Raw genomic sequence first — 22,293 nt, 5'->3', positions numbered from 1 at the left:
CAGGAAATAGCAGCAGGTATTTAAATCAGTCCCCTCTCCACATCTTCTCTTCCACACCCTTAACTCATGAGGAATGCGGTCAGTGGAGATTTGGACCGGAGGGAAGAACACTATTTTTAAACTCACTGAACCAACTTCTCCCCTCCCAACACATTAGCCATCACGTTTAAACTTTGGTTTGGATGTTCTCCCAGAATCTATTCAGTTAACACAAATACAGGGCCCTTTAAAGACACCTAGATGAGCCAGTTCTGGATTGATCTGGGTGTGATACCGGCCTACAATGCACCCGTACGTAGATCAGTCATAGTTACTAAGTTAATAACAGGCTGGTGGAGGTGACCAGAGGCAGACCTGTCTCAGCCCTAACAGACAGATGGGAGGTCTTGTGATGGTCTGGTACTGAGCAGGTCTCATCATCAAGGCAGGGAATATGATTAGATAGATGGAGACTGGTTTTATCAGGCTCCTCTGCTGATGCACTGATACACACAGCTGGAAATCTCTGGTCTAGACAGCACCACGCTGAACCCTAGTGGTGACTTAAATGTGCACAGCCACAGATATATACTGTAGACTTTTACCCCTCAAACATGATAGACCTTGAAATAACATTAAAATAACCGAAGAGAAGTGATCATTTCAGTAACACACAAGACAGGAGCCAGTTTAGTTGTGGTTCTTTTCTCCTCTGTTTATTGAAAGGAAATGTTTTCTCTCAATTTGACTAGAAAAACAGGTAGATTCCATTTGTCCATCACCAGAGGTTCACAAGGCCAAACAGCTGAGTGTCAAATTAAGGGTTGAATTAAAAACTTTGTACAGTATTAGTCACCCAGCTTTAAAAAATAAAACTGTTAAAAAAACAGCAACAACAGAAAACCAAACACAGGTGTAGAGGGACCAACGATGGTTGGATATAAAGAATCTACCAGACCACCTGCAGACGAGTCTGTTTGCCCTAAAAGGTTTGACGTAATGGGTTTACATTCCTGTACAGAGTCCATCCCAAGTGTGCGTGTGTTCACCGGATCCTCTTCTGCTGGCGAGCGCGGTAGATGTCGTGAACGGGTGGGGCCACAGCGCCCTTGTCCTCCTCTTCATCAGAGTCTGCATTGGGTCTCTTCAGTGACTTGGTCATGGCGTGGTTCTCCATGGAACCGTTCCCTTCTCCGCCGGCATCAGGCTGCCTGCCCGTTATCAACTCTACTGCTGCATCTACAGCTGAGAGAGAGATATTCACATCAACATTAAGTGTGCTATTCAGGCAAAGGAAAACCTAAAGGAAAGCTTGGTGATATGACAGTTTCAAAGCTACTTACTCTCTGGTAGTGTACATCTCCTGAAGCTCTCCATCAGTTCATCCACCTGCACAAAGGGCCCCTGCAGAAACACCACAACATCAGCACAACAGCCACATGATGTCACCAACAGTGAGTGGTGGGGTGTTGGTACTGTGATGTCACCAACAGTGAGTGGTGGGGTGTTGGTACTGTGATGTCACCAACAGTGAGTGGTGGGGTGTTGGTACTGTGATGTCACCAACAGTGAGTGGTGGGGTGTTGGTACTGTGATGTCACCAACAGTGAGTGGTGGGGTGTTGGTACTGTGATGTCACCAACAGTGAGTGGTGGGGTGTTGGCACTGTGATGTCACCAACAGTGAGTTGTGGGGTGTTGGTACTGTGATGTCACCAACAGTGAGTTGTGGGGTGTTGGTACTGTGATGTCACCAACAGTGAGTGGTGGGGTGTTGGTACTGTGATGTCACCAACAGTGAGTGGTGGGGTGTTGGTACTGTGATGTCACCAACAGTGAGTGGTGGGGTGTTGGTACTGTGATGTCACCAACAGTGAGTGGTGGGGTGTTGGTACTGTGATGTCACCAACAGTGAGTGGTGGGGTGTTGGTACTGTGATGTCACCAACAGTGAGTGGTGGGGTGTTGGTACTGTGATGTCACCAACAGTGAGTGGTGGGGTGTTGGTACTGTGATGTCACCAACAGTGAGTTGTGGGGTGTTGGTACTGACCACGAAGCAGGTGGGTGGAGGCAGTAGCTTCATCAGGATGACTGCGGCTGGGGGGACCGGGAACACCCCCCCTGGAACAGGGTGCAGTCCTGGAGCTGTGTGGAGAGACCAGAGCATGTGAGAGGAGCTGGAGTGGAGCCCAACTTGACTGGAGTGTGGAGCGAGATTCCTAAAGGCTGGAGCGTCTTAGGTAAGGTACCTACTTGCCAGGTGTGGTAGGTGGTAGGGGTAGAGGGGGTAAGGTACCTACTAGTCAGGTGAGGTAGGGGTAGAGGAGGTAAGGTACCTACTAGTCAGGTGTGGTAGGGGTAGAGGAGGAGGTAAGGTACCTACTGGCCAGGTGTGGTAGCTGGTAGGGGTAGAGGAGGGGGTAAGGTACCTACTAGACAGGTCTGGTAGCTGGTAGGGGTAGAGGAGGGGTAAGGTACCTACTAGCCAGGTCTGGTAGCTGGTAGGGGTAGAGGAGGGGGTAAGGTACCTACTAGACAGGTGTGGTAGCTGGTAGGAGTAGAGGAGGGGGTAAGGTACCTACTAGCCAGGTCTGGTAGCTGGGTAGGGGTAGAGGAGGGGTAAGGTACCTACTAGCCAGGTCTGGTAGCTGGTAGGGGTAGAGGAGGGGTAAGGTACCGACTAGACAGGTGTGGTAGGGGTAGAGGCGGGGTAAGGTACCTACGAGCCAGGTGTGGTAGCTGGTAGGGGTAGAGGAGGGGTAAGGTACCTACTAGTTAGGTGTGGTAGGGGTAGGGGTAGAGGAGGGGGTAAGGTACCTACTAGTCATGTCTGGTAGCTGGTAGGGGTAGAGGAGGGGTAAGGTACCTACTAGACAGGTGTGGTAGGGGTAGAGGCGGGGTAAGGTACCTACGAGCCAGGTGTGGTAGCTGGTAGGGGTAGAGGAGGGGTAAGGTACCTACTAGACAGGTCTGGTCGGGGTAGAGGAGGGGTAAGGTACCTACTAGCCAGGTCTGGTAGCTGGTAGGGGTAGAGGAGGGGTAAGGTACCTACTAGCCAGGTCTGGTAGCTGGTAGGGGTAGAGGAGGGGGTAAGGTACCTACTAGCCAGGTCTGGTAGCTGGTAGGGGTAGAGGAGGGGGTAAGGTACCTACTAGCCAGGTCTGGTAGCTGGTAGGGGTAGAGGAGGGGGTAAGGTACCTACTAGCCAGGTGTGGTAGCTGGTAGGGGTAGAGGAGGGGGGTAGCTGGTAGGTACCTACTAGACAGGTCTGGTAGCTGGTAGGGGTAGAGGAGGGGTAAGGTACCTACTAGCCAGGTCTGGTAGCTGGTAGGGGTAGAGGAGGGGGTAAGGTACCTACTAGACCAGGTGTGGTAGCTGGTAGGGGTAGAGGAGGGGGTAGAGACAGGTCTGGTAGGGGGAAGAGGTACCTACTAGCCAGGTGTGGTAGCTGGTAGGGAGGGGGAAGGTAGAGGTGTGGTAGCTGGTAGGGGTAGAGGAGGGGTAAGGTACCTACTAGCCAGGTGTGGTAGCTGGTAGGGGTAGAGGAGGGGGTAAGGTACCTACTAGCCAGGTGTGGTAGCTGGTAGGGGTAGAGGAGGGGGTAAGGTACCTACTAGACAGGTGTGGTAGGGGTAGAGGAGGGGTAAGGTACCTACTAGCCAGGTCTGGTAGCTGGTAGGGGTAGAGGAGGGGGTAAGGTACCTACTAGACAGGTGTGGTAGCTGGTAGGAGTAGAGGAGGGGGTAAGGTACCTACTAGACAGGTGTGGTAGCTGGTAGGAGTAGAGGAGGGGGAAAGGTACCTACTAGCCAGGTCTGGTAGCTGGTAGGGGTAGAGGAGGGGGTAAGGTACCTACTAGCCAGGTGTGGTAGCTGGTAGGGGTAGAGGAGGGGGTAAGGTACCTACTAGCCAGGTGTGGTAGCTGGTAGGGGTAGAGGAGGGGGTAAGGTACCTACTAGACAGGTGTGGTAGGGGTAGAGGAGGGGGTAAGGTACCTACTAGACAGGTGTGGTAGGGGTAGAGGAGGGGTAAGGTACCTACTAGACAGGTGTGGTAGGGGTAGAGGAGGGGTAAGGTACCTACTAGCCAGGTCTGGTAGCTGGTAGGGGTAGAGGAGGGGGTAAGGTACCTACTAGACAGGTGTGGTAGCTGGTAGGAGTAGAGGAGGTAAGGTACCTACTAGACAGGTAAGAGGAGAGGAGGTAAGGTACCTACTAGACAGGTGTTGTAGCTGGTAGGGGTAGAGGAGGGGGTAAGGTACCTACTAGACAGGTGTTGTAGCTGGTAGGGGTAGAGGAGGGGGTAAGGTACCTACTAGCCAGGTGTGGTAGGGGTAGAGGAGGGGGTAAGGTACCTACTAGACAGGTGTTGTAGCTGGTAGGGGTAGAGGAGGGGGTAAGGTACCTACTAGACAGGTGTTGTAGCTGGTAGGGGTAGAGGAGGGGGTAAGGTACCTACTAGCCAGGTTTGGTAGGGGTAGAGGAGGGGGGGGTAAGGTACCTACTAGACAGGTGTTGTAGCTGGTAGGGGTAGAGGAGGGGGTAAGGTACCTACTAGACAGGTGTTGTAGCTGGTAGGGGTAGAGGAGGGGGTAAGGTACCTACTAGACAGGTGTTGTAGCTGGTAGAGGTAGAGGAGGGGGTAAGGTACGTACGGGCCAAGTGTCGTGGTTGGTAGGGGATCATCTGGTTGGTGTCAGGTTTGGGGTACTCTGGTTTGCGGTCGGCCTCGTCCTTTTGCGTGGGAGCCGATGGAGTCACCACCGTCTCTGTCTGGAGCAACGCCGCCAGTTTGGCACGGGACACGTCCTGCACACACACAGGTTTAAAATCATAGATAGGTTTAATCATAGAATTCTAAACATATATCCTTTACCCTCACATGAGAGAGAAACACACAAATGATCCAGTTGTTTCATAGCCATAGATCTATTCTATTGAAGTCTTCAACAGGTGAAGAGGCCATAGCAGTCAGAATCATCTTCCTGTGTACATGAAGCTGTAGAAATGACCAGTTTTACAGACCTTGTATCCGAGGGCTTTGAGCTCGCTGGCAGAACAGGGGTACAGGTCCATGAACTTGTATCTGTCCACCAGCAGGGCTGTCTCCTTGCCTTCATACTCATCCTTGAAGGCCGTGAAACGCCTGCGCTCCACCTTCAGGATACTGGCCAGGTCCCCGATGTTACTCTCAAAGGCCAAGAAACGTGCCCAGATCTCACTGAGGGAGAGACACACAGGCAAACACACAGGCCCGTTAATAACACAACAACAGACAGATCTAATGTGGGTGTTCTATAATAACAATAACAGACAGATCTAATGTGGGTGTTCTATAATAACAATAACAGACAGATCTATTGTGGGTGTTCTATAATAAAACAATAACAGACAGATCTAATGTGGGTGTTCTATAATAACAATAACAGACAGATCTAATGTGGGTGTTCTATAATAACAATAACAGACAGATCTATTGTGGGTGTTCTATAATAACAATAACAGACAGATCTAATGTGGGTGTTCTATAATAACAATAACAGACAGATCTATTGTGGGTGTTCTATAATAACAATAACAGACAGATCTAATGTGGGTGTTCTATAATAACAATAACAGACAGATCTATTGTGGGTGTTCTATAATAACAATAACAGACAGATCTATTGTGGGTGTTCTATAATAACAATAACAGACAGATCTATTGTGGGTGTTCTATAATAACAATAACAGACAGATCTATTGTGGGTGTTCTATAATAACAATAACAGACAGATCTAATGTGGGTGTTCTATAATAACAATAACAGACAGATCTAATGTGGGTGTTCTATAATAACAATAACAGACAGATCTATTGTGGGTGTTCTATAATAACAATAACAGACAGATCTCATGTGGGTGTTATAACATAATTCCTCATACCCAGACTTCTCTGGCGACAGGCTTCCCGAGGTGAGAACACGCTCAAACAGAACTCTGGTGTTGTTGTCCTCTGGAGGGCGGTAGAGAAAGAGGTGAGGCCTTCAAACTCATGAATCTACCACTATGTTTCAGATAATGCCTCAGAATCAGTCTCCTAATTTACAGCATAACACTATCTACACTGAACAAAAATATAAAGTGTTGGTCCCATGTTTCATCCCAGAAATGTTCCATACACACAAAAAGCTTATTTCTCTCAAATGTTGTGCACATTTGTTTACATCTGTTAGTGAGCATTTCTTCTTTGCCAAGAAAATCCATCCACCTGACATGTGGCATATCAAGAAGCTGATTAATATAGGATCAGACCCTTTTCCCCCCAAATTTAGCCTAAAATGACATCGCCAAATCTAACTGACTATAGCTCAGGACCTGCTCAGGACCTGAAGCAAGGATATGCATATTCTTGATACCATTTGAAAAGAAACACTGAAGTTTGTGGAAATGTGAAATTAATGTAGGAGAATATAACACATTAGATCTGGTAAAAGATAATACAAAAGAACATGCTGTTAGAAGGCCAAAATATGAGAAAGTGAATAAGAGAAAGGCCAAAATATCAGAAAGTGAATAAGAGAAAGGCCAAAATATGAGAAAGTGAATAAGAGAAAGGCCAAAATATGAGAAAGTGAATAAGAGAAAGGCCAAAATATGAGAAAGTGAATAAGAGAAAGGCCAAAATATGAGAAAGTGAATAAGAAAAAGGCCAAAATATGAGAAAGTGAATAAGAGAAAGGCCAAAATATGAGAAAGTGAATAAGAGAAAGGCCAAAATATGACTTCGTAATCTAAGCGCAATAGATTTTGGCCACTAGAGGCAGCAGTGTATGTGCAACGTTTAAGACTGATCCAATGAACCATTGCATTTCTGTTCAAAATGTTGTATCAAGACTGCCCAAATGTGCCTAATTGGTTTGTTAATACATTTTCAAGTTCATAACTGTGCACTCTCCTCAAACAATAGCATGGTATTATTTCACTGTAATAGCTACTGAAAATTGGACAGTGCAGTTAGATTAAAAATAATTTAAGTTTTCTGCCAATATCACATATATCTTTGTCCTGGGAAATTTTCTTGTTACTTACAACCTCATGCTAATCACATTAGTCTACGTTAGCTCAACTGTCCCGCAGGGGGAACACCGACCCTGTAGGAGGTTTTAAATAGCATGATCATTACACAGGTGCATCTTGTGCTGGGGACAATAACAGGCCACTGTAAAATATACAGTTATGTCACACAACACAATGCCACAGGTGTTTGAAGTTGAGGGGGCATTAAATTAGCATGCTGACTGCAGGAATGTCCATCAGAGGAGTTGCCAGAGAATTTAATGTTAAATCACCTCCAATATCTTTTTAGAGAATTTGGCAACATGTCCAATAGGCCTCACAATCACAGACCACGTGTATGGCGTGGTGTGGGCGAGCGGTTTGCTGATGTCAACGTTGTGAACAGAGTGCCCCATGGTGGTTGTGGGGTTATGGTATGGGCAGGCATTAGCTACGGACAATGAACACAACTGCATTTTATCGATGGCAATATGAACGCACAGATATACCGTGATGAAATCCTGGGGCCCATTGTCGTGCCATTAATCCGCAGCAATCACCTCATATTTCAGCATGATAATGCACGGCCCCATGGCGCAAGGATCTGTACACAATTCCTGGAAGCTGAAAATGTCTCAGTTCTTCCATGACCTGCATATTCAGACATGTCACCCATTGAGCATGTTTGGGATGTTCTGGATCGACGTGTACGACAGCGTGTTCCTGTTCCCATCAATATCCAGCAACTTGCTCAGCCATTGAAGAGGAGTGGGACAACAGTTTACCAGCCACAATCAACAGCCTGAACAATTCTATGCGAAGGAGACTTGTTGCGCTGCATGAGGCAAATGGTGGTCACACCAGATAGGGACTGGTTTTCTGATCCATGCCCCACCTTTTGTTTTTAAGCGATCTGTGACCAACAGATGCATATCTGTATTCCCAGTCATGTCAAATCTATAGATTAGGGCCTAATTTATTTATTTCAATTGACTGATTTCCTTATATTAAAACTGTAACTCAGCTATACTCGGCCTTGTCTCAGGATGGTAAGTTGGTGGTTGAAGATATCCCTCTAGTGGTGTGGGGGCTGTGCTTTGGCAGTGGGTGGAGTTATATCTTACCTGTTTGGGGTGTCTCCCCTCCTGTCTCAGCCTCCAGTATTTATGCTGCAATAGTTTGTGTCAGGGGGATAGGGTCAGTCTGTTATATCTGGAGTACTTCTCCTGTCCTATCCGGTGTCCTGTGTGAATTTAAATATGCTACTCTAATTCTCTCTTTCTTTCTCTCTCTCTGAGGACCTAGGCCCTAGGACCATGCCTCAGGACTACCTGGCATGATGACTCCTTGCTGTCCCCAGTCCACATGGCTGTGCTGCTGCTCCAGTTTCAACTGTTCTGCCTGTGATTATTATTATTTGACCATGCTGGTCAATTATGAACATTTGAACATCTTGGCCATGTTCTGTTATAATCTCCACCCGGCACAGCCAGAAGAGGACTGGCCACCCCACATAGCCTGGTTCCTCTCTAGGTTTCTTCCTAGGTTTTGGCCTTTCTAGGGAGTTTTTCCTAGCCACCGTGCTTCTACACCTGCATTGCTTGCTGTTTGGGGTTTTAGGCTGGGTTTCTGTACAGCACTTTGAGATATCAGCTGATGTACGAAGGGCTATATAAATACATTTGACTTGACGAAAATCTTGGATGTTGGGTTTATATTTTTGTTCAGTATATACACGTCAATGAAATAAAGAAACACACACCGGCGTCTATAGACCGCCTCTGCCTGGGTTTGATCTAGTTTGACTATATGAGTAATTGATAGAGGATGTCACTGGGTCCATGTCATAGAGAGAATAGGATCCGCATGTTGAACAAATACACTGATATTAGATCCCCTGTAGTCTTCAATACCATCGCTTAACAACTATACAATCTCAATGACTGTTGCCATGGCAGCTACCCGTGGTTGTGTTATTGTGGTGAGCTACCCGTGGTGAATGACAAGTCTCAATAAATGAATCCGTCACTTGTCACTTACCATTAAGGTGTGAGAGGTAATCGATGTATGCAAGTATATACTCTGGAATGTCTCCATATTTCTTCAAGCCCAGTTCAAATATCTTAAAGGCCACTGATTTGTCCTGTGAGGGAAGGTAACGGAAGACCAGTCAAACATTGAGACACAGAATGTTTCCCCTTATATTCTCTTTGCACTGTTGGCATGGGTGTCAGGCTAAGGCCAGAGAGACACAGGAACACAGATTAAATCATATATGCATTCATCAATTATCAGTTTTTGTCCGTCAAACGCTATTTTCAAGTCGACTGTTTTCGGTTCTCCATCATCCGTCAACCGATGACTCCGTCCCATTGCCTCAATCCCAAATGTTCAGACAATTTTCCGTATCCTATGTAAACCCACCTTACTGCAGTAGTACTCCATCAGTGCTGCAGTCACGTAGACGTGGTGACGCGTGCGCATGTCCTCCCGGGCCTTCTTAAAGATGATGCGGCCTGATTTGATGCCCTCGGCCCGCCTGCCAAACTTCATGTACTGGATGTAGACCAGCGTGGGGTCGATGTCCTCGATGGCCAGCAGACGGTTGTAGATGCTGTGGACCTTTTCATGCTTCAATCGACTCTGAAAAGAGGAGAGATGTGGGTTAGCTCATTCATCAATTAAATGCCTGTCAAACATTTCCTGGACCTCTATTCAACATTCATTTATACTGGTTCACACTCCACAACTTTACTCAACACAAGGATTGCTCCGGAATAATCCAATTAATTAATCTTAATAGGAACGAGACGAGACAAATTAATACGTCTGCAGTGAAAGATGCACTAATCATTTATGGATGACAGTCAATTATACATTTCCTTGGCAACCCTTGACATCTTCATATTATGACCTCATGTTTTGACAAGTGTTCCGTGACAGATGATTGGTGTTTGTGCAACTCACCTCCTCGTAGTCAGCGAATGAGAAGTACAGCAGCATGTTCTTCTTCAGTAGAGTACCGATGGCGCGTTCGTAGATGTTAGCTGCTTCGTCACTGAACACCTTAGAGTTGTTCATGTCCTGAGGAGCATATGAAAGGGTTCAAGTCTGGCATTTAAAAACCAAACCAACACTAAGGTCTAAAATAACAAACGTATCTTTTCAAATGTGGAGGAAACCCTGTTCCAATTAGAACACATTGTTCCATCAGTGGCCTCTCTTACCCCCTTCTCTGCCAGTAGTTTACTGGACTGGTCCAGATACTGGGCAGCCTCATACCACACATCAGGGTGATGACCCAGCACCAACAGACACTGCTCATAGGCAAACATCACTGCAACACGGAGCACAATTACAACGTTAGGGCTGCAATGCTAGCAAAACCTCTAGGCAACACTGGATTTCTATCAACTTTACTGTGACTATAAAGTCTGATGACATGCTATATCAAGTTCACACCACCAGGAATCACTGTCCCTCCCACCACCACTAGCTATATGAATCACTGTTCCCCCACCACCACCACTAGCTATATGAATCACTGTTCCCCCCACCACCACCACTAGCTATATGAATCACTGTTCCCCCACCACCACCACTAGCTATATGAATCACTGTTCCCCCACCACCACCACCACTAGCTATATGAATCACTGTTCCCCCACCACCACCACTAGCTATATGAATCACTGTTCCCCCACCACCACCACCAGCTATATGAATCACTGTTCCCCCCACCACCACCACCACTAGCTATATGAATCACTGTTCCCCCCACCACCACTAGCTATATGAATCACTGTTCCCCCACCACCACCACCACTAGCTATATGAATCACTGTTCCCCCACCACCACTAGCTATATGAATCACTGTTCCCCCACCACCACCACTAGCTATATGAATCACTGTTCCCCACACCACCACCACTAGCTATATGAATCACTGTTCCCCCCACCACCACCACTAGCTATATGAATCACTGTTCCCCCACCACCACCACTAGCTATATGAATCACTGTTCCCCCACCACCACTAGCTATATGAATCACTGTTCCCCCACCACCACCACTAGCTATATGAATCACTGTTCCCCCACCACCACCACTAGCTATATGAATCACTGTTCCCCCCACCACCACCACTAGCTATATGAATCACTGTTCCCCCACCACCACCACTAGCTATATGAATCACTGTTCCCCCCACCACCACCACTAGCTATATGAATCACTGTTCCCCCCACCACTAGCTATATGAATCACTGTTCCCCCCCACCACCACTAGCTATATGAATCACTGTTCCCCCACCACCACCACTAGCTATATGAATCACTGTTCCCCCCCACCACCACTAGCTATATGAATCACTGTTCCCCCCACCACCACCACTAGCTATATGAATCACTGTTCCCCCACCACCACCACTAGCTATATGAATCACTGTTCCCCCCACCACCACTAGCTATATGAATCACTGTTCCCCCCCACCACCACCACTAGCTATATGAATCACTGTTCCCCCCACCACCACCACTAGCTATATGAATCACTGTTCCCCCACCACCACCACTAGCTATATGAATCACTGTTCCCCCCACCACCACCACTAGCTATATGAATCACTGTTCCCCCCCACCACCACTAGCTATATGAATCACTGTTCCCCCCACCACCACCACTAGCTATATGAATCACTGTTCCCCCACCACCACCACTAGCTATATGAATCACTGTTCCCCCACCACCACCACTAGCTATATGAATCACTGTTCCCCCCACCACCACCACTAGCTATATGAATCACTGTTCCCCCCACCACCACCACTAGCTATATGAATCACTGTTCCCCCCACCACCACCACTAGCTATATGAATCACTGTTCCCCCCACCACCACTAGCTATATGAATCACTGTTCCCCCCACCACCACTAGCTATATGAATCACTGTTCCCCCACCACCACTAGCTATATGAATCACTGTTCCCCCACCACCACCACTAGCTATATGAATCACTGTTCCCCCCACCACCACTAGCTATATGAATCACTGTTCCCCCACCACCACCACTAGCTATATGAATCACTGTTCCCCCCCACCACCACCACCACTAGCTATATGAATCACTGTTCCCCCACCACCACCACTAGCTATATGAATCACTGTTCCCCCACCACCACCACCACTAGCTATATGAATCACTGTTCCCCCCCACCACTAGCTATATGAATCACTGTTCCCCCACCACCACCACTAGCTATATGAATCACTGTTCCCCCACCACCACTAGCTATATGAATCACTGTTCCCCCACCACCACTAGCTATATGAATCACTGTTCCCCCCACCACCACCACTAGCTATATGAATCACTGTTCCCCCCCACCACTAGCTATATGAATCACTGTTCCCCCCACCACCACCACTAGCTATATGAATCACTGTTCCCCCCACCACTAGCTATATGAATCACTGTTCCCCCACCACCACCACTAGCTATATGAATCACTGTTCCCCCCACCACCACTAGCTATATGAATCACTGTTCCCCCACCACCACCACTAGCTATATGAATCACTGTTCCCCCACCACCACTAGCTATATGAATCACTGTTCCCCCACCACCACTAGCTATATGAATCACTGTTCCCCCCCCACCACCACCACTAGCTATATGAATCACTGTTCCCCCACCACCACTAGCTATATGAATCACTGTTCCCCCACCACCACCACTAGCTATATGAATCACTGTTCCCCCACCACCACCACTAGCTATATGAATCACTGTTCCCCCACCACCACCACTAGCTATATGAATCACTGTTCCCCCACCACCACCACTAGCTATATGAATCACTGTTCCCCCACCACCACCACTAGCTATATGAATCACTGTTCCCCCACCACCACCACTAGCTATATGAATCACTGTTCCCCCACCACCACTAGCTATATGAATCACTGTTCCCCCACCACCACCACTAGCTATATGAATCACTGTTCCCCCCACCACCACTAGCTATATGAATCACTGTTCCCCCCACCACCACCACTAGCTATATGAATCACTGTTCCCCCACCACCACTAGCTATATGAATCACTGTTCCCCCACCACCACCACTAGCTATATGAATCACTGTTCCCCCCACCACCACTAGCTATATGAATCACTGTTCCCCCCACCACTAGCTATATGAATCACTGTTCCCCCCACCACACCTCTCTTAGTGATGAGTGTCTGATCCTCTGTGCGGAGCGGGTTGCTCTTCTCCCATTGGATGTACTTCTTCCACATCTCCACCTGCACCGCCTCCTGGGGGGAGTTCTGTGGGGGCACCGAGGGGGCGTTCCTATCCAGACCCTTCATCACAGTCTCATATTCCTGGAGAGACAGTTTAACATCAGCTCACAATCATTAAATCATCTACCAGACAGTATGAATCCGTTTATCCCATCAGTGTGTTTGTGTGTGAGTGAGTACCTTACCTTGGCCACTCTCCTAGCGTTCATGTAGTCTCTGCTACGGTCCTCAATCATCTTCTTGGCCAGATGTACATTGATGCCCTGTTTGTACACCATGCTACTTAGCACCACTGACAGATGAGACCAATGACACACGAAAACAATGTTCTGCTACCCCTCATGTGGTTCCTTATTCAGCCCTCCATAGGGGTCATAGGTCATTGGTCTTACCTCCTCATACTTGCTGTAGTCTCTCCAGAGCTGCTCGATGTTGATCATGGGGTTCACACAGCCCCTCTGGTAGACCCTGCGCACCGCCGTGATTCGCTGGTTTTCAGCGTACGAACCAACCGCCTCACTGGAAGGACACAAGGCCTGGGAATTAGGGACTTCAAGTACTTTTTAATGAACAAAAACAACAAAGTGTTGAGTTAAGAGCAGTACTTACACTCCTTTGAGGAAGTTGATGTAGTCCACCCATATCTGAGGGGAGAGCAGAAGAATTAGAAATCATGGCTTGGAAACCCATTTCAGATTGCACATTTTCAACCAACTTGTTTTACCAATATGCTTTGATTTACCTGGTAGGACATGATCTCCATGCCGATTTTATCCAGCGCAAAGTCATACGCCTGCGCCATCTTCTCTCTGGTGATGGTCAAGCAGGGCTGGGTTAGGACTTGTGTTACATCCCAATATCAAGATATGCACTGGGAACATTTGTCAAAATAGGGTGTTGTGTTATCACTGAGAAATGCATTGCTGAATGGTTAAGATTGTGTGTGAGCACACAAAGAGCCCGTCCCCCTCCAATTCCTTTCCTGGGTAACAGGTAAACCTACTTGTAGCTGGGTAGCTTTCCTTTCGTCTCTCGGACGTAGGAGAGGTAGCATTTCCACAGGTCAATGTGCAGCACTTTCATCAGACATCTCTGAAACAACTACAGCAGGAGGGAAGGGCCTCGTTTCAGTTTCACGTATTCAAAAACATATCTGTCTACTGAAAATTAACGCTTCAGACAAGTGTGCATACTGAGAAATAGATACGCTGGGTGATTTGTAGTGTGTGTTTCCTTGTATAAAAGGGGAAGTAGAGGATTCCCTCTAGGGAGGGTTGCCTAATAGAAAGTGGCCTAAAGCCTACCCTGGCAGGAGAACCAGCGGAACAGAGCTCACTGACAGACAGCAGCCACACTGTACCACAGCTGGAGAAATAAACAGCCGTGTACACAAGGGCTTTGCAACACGCTGCTGCTATAAAAGACGGAACACACCTTGGTGAAAATGAGAGAGAACTACTTTCCCTTTCAGTTTCAGGGGATGGTTAATAGACAGTACCAACACAGTAAAAACATCTGCACCAGACAGAAACGTTTGAGCTGCTAAGTGCGTAGTGTTGCCTGTAGGTTATCAATACATGTTCTGTGACTTTAACAAGTGGCAATAAACAATGATTTTCCACTCCTGTGAACTGTAGATTTACTGTTGTACTGCAGTAAAGCATGTTGCTACATTTTATGGGTTAGGCTTGATCCTTGATATATTAGAGGTTACTTAAATGGCTTCTTCAGTTGTTAAGGGCAACACTGGATGAGTCAGAACCATGTTGGTTTCCATCCAGTGACAGGGAGGTGGAACCTCCCTTAGAATCAACCAACCATGGCAGTCTCAGTCCCCTGTAAGGCCAATGGGAGGGGACTTTGGTATGATTGGCACTCACCTTTTCTACCTTGTCATAGTTTTTTGCCTTGATCTGTGGACAGAGTGTAAACGAAGTGTTAATTCAACAGGCAGGTGTTTCCATTGTATATATGGACAAACAGGCATGCATGCAAACTCCCTCTGACACACACATACAATCCCTTTCAGATCAACAAAGTGAATTTCACACAAGAAAGACCATTTCAAGATCAATTTTGTAAGTTATGGGGTTTATTCTCATTGTACATCATGGACCATACACGAGTCACATGATCAAGCGGTTGTAAGAAAAATGGGTTTTGATGTCTAGACATTGTTCCATGGGGTAAAGAACACATTTTCCCATTTGTGAACACCCACCCTTCCCAAATAAATAAAATAGACTTAGACATATAAGCTCAATAAAAACTACAAAATTGACATTTTCATCAGCATTTAAAAAACAATCATATATTAGCCCCTTCACTACACTGGAAAAGACCACGCTCGTGCCAATCACTGAACATGTTACTGACAGTCAGCCTGGCCAGACATCAAGGTGCCTCATTAGCTGAGTGGCAGGAAAGAGTCTCCACACTGGCAGGCAGCTGATGTTGGGTGGGAGAGGGAGTCCTCAATCAGTTCTGTCCCTACTGCAAGCCCTGTGGACTTCCAACTCTCCCTCTACCAAGGCCTGCCAGCATAGACCAGTGTCAACTAAACATAATGAGAAACATCAATCTTTAATGGAGCTACTGGTTGGCCTGGCCCTGACAAAAGGCCTGTGACAGGCACAGGACTCCCAATGCAGCAGCCTAGCTGCTGGCCTGTACTGTAGGCCTTTTGCTGTTGCAATTGCAAGACTAGTAGCTCCTAAAACTTTTACGACAAAACACACAGTAACAAGAAACATTTAGGTGTTTGAATGTGAGAATACATTTGAACTTGGAATGAATCCTTCCTTGATAATTCTCCATCTGCTTCTTTCCCTCATCGATTCTAAGAGCAATACAGTGGAATGTCACTAAGCCCACAGGTTGGCTTTCAGCTTGTTGTGCACAAGCCACTTAACACAATCATTGATTAGAGGGGCTCTCAATCTGTCAACGTTAAATATTGCCTAGGCCTCGAAGTGTATGGCTTGAATAGAAGTACTTTTTCAGGAATAACAATACGCAGCACAAGAAAATAACTAATTCAATATGTATACATCTAGAAGTGGGAAGTATCATTGCAAGATTACGATGTACAATTTCACATTTGAAAAAAAAAGTCAGATCCTAAAGAGAACTAGGCCTATGTCAAATGTAGCCTATGGAAGTGTTAGACATGAAAATTAACACTAGTTTTACACAGACAACATGAAACAAGATTGGTAAAAAATGATTTATTGAAGTAAATCACTAGATAAATTAACATAAAAATAGACAGAAGACGTAACCCCAGCCGTGATGCTGCAGGCATAGAGAAGTACATCCCGTGACATGAGTGACATAGCTTTAGGTAGGCCACATAGATAACATCTCACCTCGAGGGTAGACACGCACACAATCTGTAGCCAGCAAACATTGTCATTGTATGAATCCACGGCAGCCCATGGCTTTAGCATTCACTAACAATAGTTTTAGCGTCTCACTCAGTTATCCTAGCTACAACATGAGAACCAGACCCAGAAGACACTACAAGAGAGACTAAGTCTTCTAAAGCACTTTGTTCTATTTCGGTGCAGGCAAACCAGTCAAGTGGGGAATTAAATATTAATCAATCCATCCAATTGTTTAAATCTCAACCAAATAAAATACATTCTATTAGTAATACGCAGTTTTATCAGGAAGTCACAACAATCCAGGCTTAAAAACCCAAGCCCATCAACACAGAAATACTTCATTATGCAAATGTTTAACATGTCCATATAGCTTCCACAACATTCAAACCTTCTCCAGTTCTTCATGCTACCATCAGTTCTCTATCAACTAAGCATTCACATTACAAGCACAACATCACTAGGCCTACCACCTAACTCGCACTCAGCAGCCAACCCCCCCAAAAAACATGAACTAGAAAGGTAACAGGCACAATTTCTATGTGGGATAATCAAGAGCAGCAGGCCTAATGCATTCTTTAAAATGGGATTAGGTATGGGAATGTTTATGGGGAAAGGAGGTGGTTGTGAACTGGACTGCAGTAACCATCAACACCATAAAGAAAAAGATGCAATAAGTCACAGTAGAGAATTCTGGTCATTTCTTTTATTAAACAGTATGCAATTTAAAATCACTTTCAACAAACCGCAGGGTACAATCAAATTGAGTACAATGCAACTTATGCATTCCCTTATTCTTGTGCATGCGCAGATCAACCACTTGAGTTCACCAAGGTGAGTGAAACTGTATTGAAACGAAGACAAAAACCACAAAGCAAGTGCAAAATGTGCCACAAAAGGTCAAATGTGACCCAGAACCAAGAGAATGGTCCCCTAAGCTGTACCTGAACGTTGGTGTCCTACGATGTGTGAATTCACAAGTAAAACACCTGAATTCCCAATACTGGATTGTTCCTGTATAACTCTTCACAAGCACACGTTATTTTCTTGAAAGGTTAGTGAAGAGGTCAGACATTCAAACGTATGATTCGTTTTCTACACATTAGATCCAAACTACAATATTGACATAACCTTTTTCTATACTGCAGTAACAACAACCATATTATTTGACAGGTTGCAGTTAAGCTTAAAAATTAGTTAATTTTCTCCCAGGTTGCTCATGTTGAGGCAAATGAAACTGGGATAAAAAGACTGCGGCAAGCTCGATTAGACTGCAGTCTAGAAATAAATCAAAGGCTACCCAAACTGGAAGGGGAAAAAAACAATTGAAGTGTTTTAATGCAAATGACCAACTTTTAACTATGCTATGTACATAGCTATAAACAAATGAAGTCAACAGGTGGTTGAACTTTAACAGAATGACCTACAGGCTGTGCTAAACGGTGTTGAATGAGGCCATTCTAACAAGGGTAGCAGTGTATAGAATGGGAGAGCTTCTAGACTTAAAAACAACGTGCCCAACTCCTCACGGATGTGCACGGTGCAAATACCCCAGGGTCTAGTCTGATTGTATTCCAGTCACAATACACCAACAAATAAGGTGACGGTCTGAACATTAAGAGACTATTAGGCAATCTGGCATCAATTAACCCTTAGACAAGGGGTGTCCAAACCCAATCTTGTAGGGCAGCAGTATGTGCAGGCTTTTCCCCTCTAGTCCAGAACCAACACACACGGGTCACATTCTGTAGGCACAATTAACAGGGGGAAAAAAAAATACTCGACCCAGATTCAACATGGAATCAGGTGTATTTGCACTGGGCTGGAACAAAAGCCTGCATACTGCCGAACCAAGATGGGACACCATGTACTATAGTTCCTGTAGATGTGAAAGGAAGCTGTGGGTGTAAGAAGGGTGCTCCGTGAAGCATTACCTGTTCACATACTCCCACTCAATCCCTTCAGACCTACAAGTAGTAAGGCATGATTTTTAACTGGGCACATGAGTTGGTCTCCTCCCCAGACTTCTGTTCACTTGCTGTAGACAGCCCAGGGCCCAGATGACTAGTTCGGATCAGAGCTGCGTGTAGTGGGCATCAATTAATGAGGCTTGGTCAGTCATGCTTTTAACTCACACATACTTACCCACTTTATTCCCCTAAATAAGTGGATTACAAGCATCCATTTGTATATCTAAAACTAATGGCATACTCATTAAATGGAGATTATCTTATGTAGGGATGGGGTTTAAGGCTCATCTAAGATGTAGGCAATATGGTGTGATAAGGGCCGGGGGCAGGAATGGGAGCAGGTACCATCCACGAAAACCCAATGTCATTTTGTAATGTGGGTGACCTACCATTTTAAAAGACATATTGGAGTAATGTGGATTCTTTGCTGGGTCAAAACCAGGGTGAACATCCGCCTACATAAACAGGGACCTACAATAATACTACAGCTTCCGTAGTAAACAGGTCGCTTGTTGGGGGTAAGGTAGCATAACTGTGCTGGAAAAAAATGTTAAGTTGAACACATTCACTCATACGGTTTATGATCAAAAACAAAAATGACCTCAAAGAAATGACACAGGAGGCAATAAATAGACACGACAAGTGAATAAAAGGCTAAAGCACTCCAATACCATTAAAAAGTTTTAATGCTGTTGCAGATCAAACATGCAACAAATGCACTTAACCCCATTTAAAGACGTAGAAAATAGTTGTTTTTTCTACTGAGGAACATACAGTCTGCGTCCTGAAAAATAAATGGTTAAGATAGTAACCTAAACCCCTCGTACTTTAAAAAAATACCATTGAGATGAAGTGGACCTATTTGTTGTGTGAAAGTCACATTGTTGATCCTGTTAGGATATGCACGCCCATGCACACATGTAGTTGTGAGAAATTGATAAAAATATTAACCTCCGCTTCAATGAATAGTTTCCAGAATCTGCCCGAGCTTGGGAACTGGGCCACAAGTCGTTCATAAGTCTTCCTTGCTTTGTCTATTGGTTGGTTCTAAAAGGGTAGAATGCATTTACATGTACACTTGTTGACAAACAAGTTGAAACAGTCCTATATGACACATTTGTAATTTTTCTTTTAGATCCCCACCCACCACCCTCTTGAGCCCCGCCCTCTCCCTCCCTTGACCCAATCGATTACCCCAGGTAAGAGGAATGCAACCCTGAGTCACTAAACCTGTGCTTCTCGAATCAGAATGCTCCATGCGTCAAGGTCATATGGGTTTTCTTCCAACTTCTTCTCTGCTTTCTTAACCTTCTCCGGGATATACTCAGCTGCCTGCAAGACATGAAGATGATTGGGGTTACAGACATGCATACACTGCAACAAGAGGTGGCTTTGAAAAACACATCAATCAGAGTGCCAATATTAAAGAATTTTAAGAGTACATTTTAGAATATCTCGTTTATAATTGACCTACTACACTTGTTTCCAGTTTGGACTACTTTATTTAGCCACATAAGAAACCGAGTAGGACAACGGAGGACACGAGGAAATGCTTGCTTGTTTACATGGTTAGCTAGTTGGCTACTAAGGTAGTTCGCTAATCATGTAAACATTACATGATTGCACAACTTCTAACACCGCACCGTTAACTCCATAAGCTAGCTCTCAACTGTTTAAATGCAATACAACGTGCACACATTGCTGCTTACGCTTGGGCTAGTTCGCTAGTGTAACAAAAAAGCGCGGCCTAACTGCAACAGTAATGTTACCTAGGTAGCTAACTTCAGCTTGCAACGAAATTAACTAGTGTTTATTCTCAGCAACAGGCCAAAAGCTAACTAGCACACGCTAACTAGTCGTGTTAGCATGACGTTCAGACCACATCAGGTCGTGTTACCTGTACAAGCTAGCTAACGTTAGTTGGTCGACTGACATTAACTTCTGACCAACATCATTGGCAGGTTACCTAGTTAGCACGTAATTAGCTTAGCCGCAGATCTCTCAAACATAATGCAACGTAATCACGTAGTTGCCTAAATATTTTCCCTAAAATATTGTCAATAGTGCGTGGTAGCTATGTAGAAAGCGCTTCAAATGTATATATTCTATATTAAACGGTATCTAGGGTGTAGGCCTAGCTAGCTAACGTCAGTGAACCACCATGCAACACGAGTGAAAATGTAACGTAGCTAACTAGCAACCGTTCGCTACAAACAACTGAAATGCTCTACCTGGTCGGCGGTTGCTTCCGTGGCCATTACTGGTTACGTTTAGTTTACCTATATTACAAATTTCAACAGTATTTAAACATAGAAATATTGAATTAAAAACAGCTGTATCGCATGACTGCACGACGACTCCAGTAGCTATGAACAGTCTGCCCACTGCTGTGACTGGCCGTTTTCTCAAATGGCGTGGCTGAATGCTCACTTCCTTATGTTCTGGAGGATGTAGCCCCCTACAGACAAAAAAAATCACATTTGAGGTTGCTCTGTACAGCATTTGAATGTTTTATTTATGTATATGTATGGATGAGACCAATATTTAGAGCACAAAAAAGCAATTGAATTAACATATTTTAATCACTAATGTAATATATTTCATAGGATATCTGGGTCATTTAATTATTAACACATTTGAATCACGAATCTAATTACTTTCTTTGATCGTTATGACAAAAACAGTACATTATGAAGACAGGCTAAAATTGCTTCTCCAATAGAAAACCCCGATCACATTTGTCATGTCTTGGCAACGTCGACTAGCAAAGGCGTCAAATCAAGAGCATTCCTTCGATATAAAGTTGTTTTTGACGAAAATTAAAACGTGTCAGTTTGTAAATTTCATGAATGTTGAGTAATAACATATTCAACCACTTAAAACATTGGTTCGATTATTGATTGTACCTTTAGATTTGGAGAAAATGAACAACTAAGGAATCATTTTTTCTCATTGACTTCTCAAACCCCAAACTCAATTCTGGTCTGTTTGGTTCGTTTTGCAAGCGTTCCCGGAAGTCTCGCGATGCGCCTCTTTTTATGTATTTATTATATATTTTTTATTAACAACAAATCAATACAAAAAGTATATGAGGGAACACAAGTATATATAGATTATATACAATGGACAATCGAGCTAGGGGGTACAATATCACATTACAATTACACAAGGACCTTAGGGACATACGTACACTAATACATCTAGTATTTAATTGTCTTAAAATACAGTTCAATATATTTTTGTGGGGAAGAAAATGTTTTTGTTTGTTTGTAAATTTACATTTATGTATATGAAATTTGGCCAAAAGAATAATGAAATTAATTACATAAAAATGTTTCAGCTTATTTATATCATATGTAAAGAATCCAAGCAGTACATCTCTCCACAATAGTGTAAAATCTTCATAAATGTGTTCAATTATAAATCTACTGATGTCTTGCCACAGTTTTCTTACATTAATAAAATGACAAAAAAAGATGTAACACTGTTTCCGGGTGGTCATTACAAAGGAGCAATTTGAGTTGATGTTTTCCTTAAACTTCTTCATATAGTGGTTGGCAGGATAATATTTATGAATAATTTTAAAGTAAACTTCCTTCATTTTGTTAACAAGTA

At 44.8% G+C, this 22,293-nt stretch overlaps 1 protein-coding gene and 1 long non-coding RNA gene across 4 annotated transcripts; both read right to left on the bottom strand.

Moving 5' to 3' along the window:
• Window positions 1-668: 668 nt before the first annotated feature.
• Window positions 669-21,106, bottom strand: cstf3 (cleavage stimulation factor, 3' pre-RNA, subunit 3). The gene is made up of 20 exons (XM_052517269.1): window positions 20,910-21,106; window positions 19,909-20,010; window positions 19,630-19,725; window positions 15,206-15,238; window positions 14,329-14,426; window positions 14,068-14,134; window positions 13,935-13,969; window positions 13,718-13,844; window positions 13,511-13,588; window positions 13,244-13,406; window positions 10,243-10,352; window positions 9,983-10,099; window positions 9,440-9,658; window positions 9,056-9,158; window positions 5,903-5,972; window positions 5,004-5,199; window positions 4,634-4,787; window positions 2,030-2,124; window positions 1,323-1,383; window positions 669-1,224 (listed from the first exon to the last, which is right to left on the bottom strand). The coding sequence occupies exons 1-20, from the start codon at window positions 20,934-20,936 to the stop codon at window positions 1,025-1,027; spliced, it is 2,151 nt and encodes a 716-aa protein (XP_052373229.1). The 5' UTR covers window positions 20,937-21,106; the 3' UTR covers window positions 669-1,024.
• On the bottom strand, window positions 2,647-3,896 carry LOC127929286 (uncharacterized). Of its 3 annotated transcripts, none has more exons than XR_008134303.1 (3): window positions 3,490-3,896; window positions 3,284-3,333; window positions 2,647-2,845 (listed from the first exon to the last, which is right to left on the bottom strand). It is a non-coding gene; the product is annotated as an uncharacterized LOC127929286 (long non-coding RNA). The 3 variants fall into 3 exon arrangements; XR_008134305.1 differs by having other exon boundaries at window positions 3,732-3,896; XR_008134304.1 differs by lacking the exon at window positions 3,284-3,333 and adding an exon at window positions 3,028-3,077 and having other exon boundaries at window positions 3,732-3,896.
• Window positions 21,107-22,293: the final 1,187 nt, after the last annotated feature.

Source organism: Oncorhynchus keta, unplaced genomic scaffold, assembly GCF_023373465.1.
Source record: "Oncorhynchus keta strain PuntledgeMale-10-30-2019 unplaced genomic scaffold, Oket_V2 Un_scaffold_6322_pilon_pilon, whole genome shotgun sequence".
NCBI classification, from domain to species: Eukaryota; Metazoa; Chordata; class Actinopteri; order Salmoniformes; family Salmonidae; genus Oncorhynchus; species Oncorhynchus keta.
The sequence above is the reverse complement of the archived record's forward strand: the minus strand, read 5'-3'. Positions and strand labels throughout refer to the sequence as shown.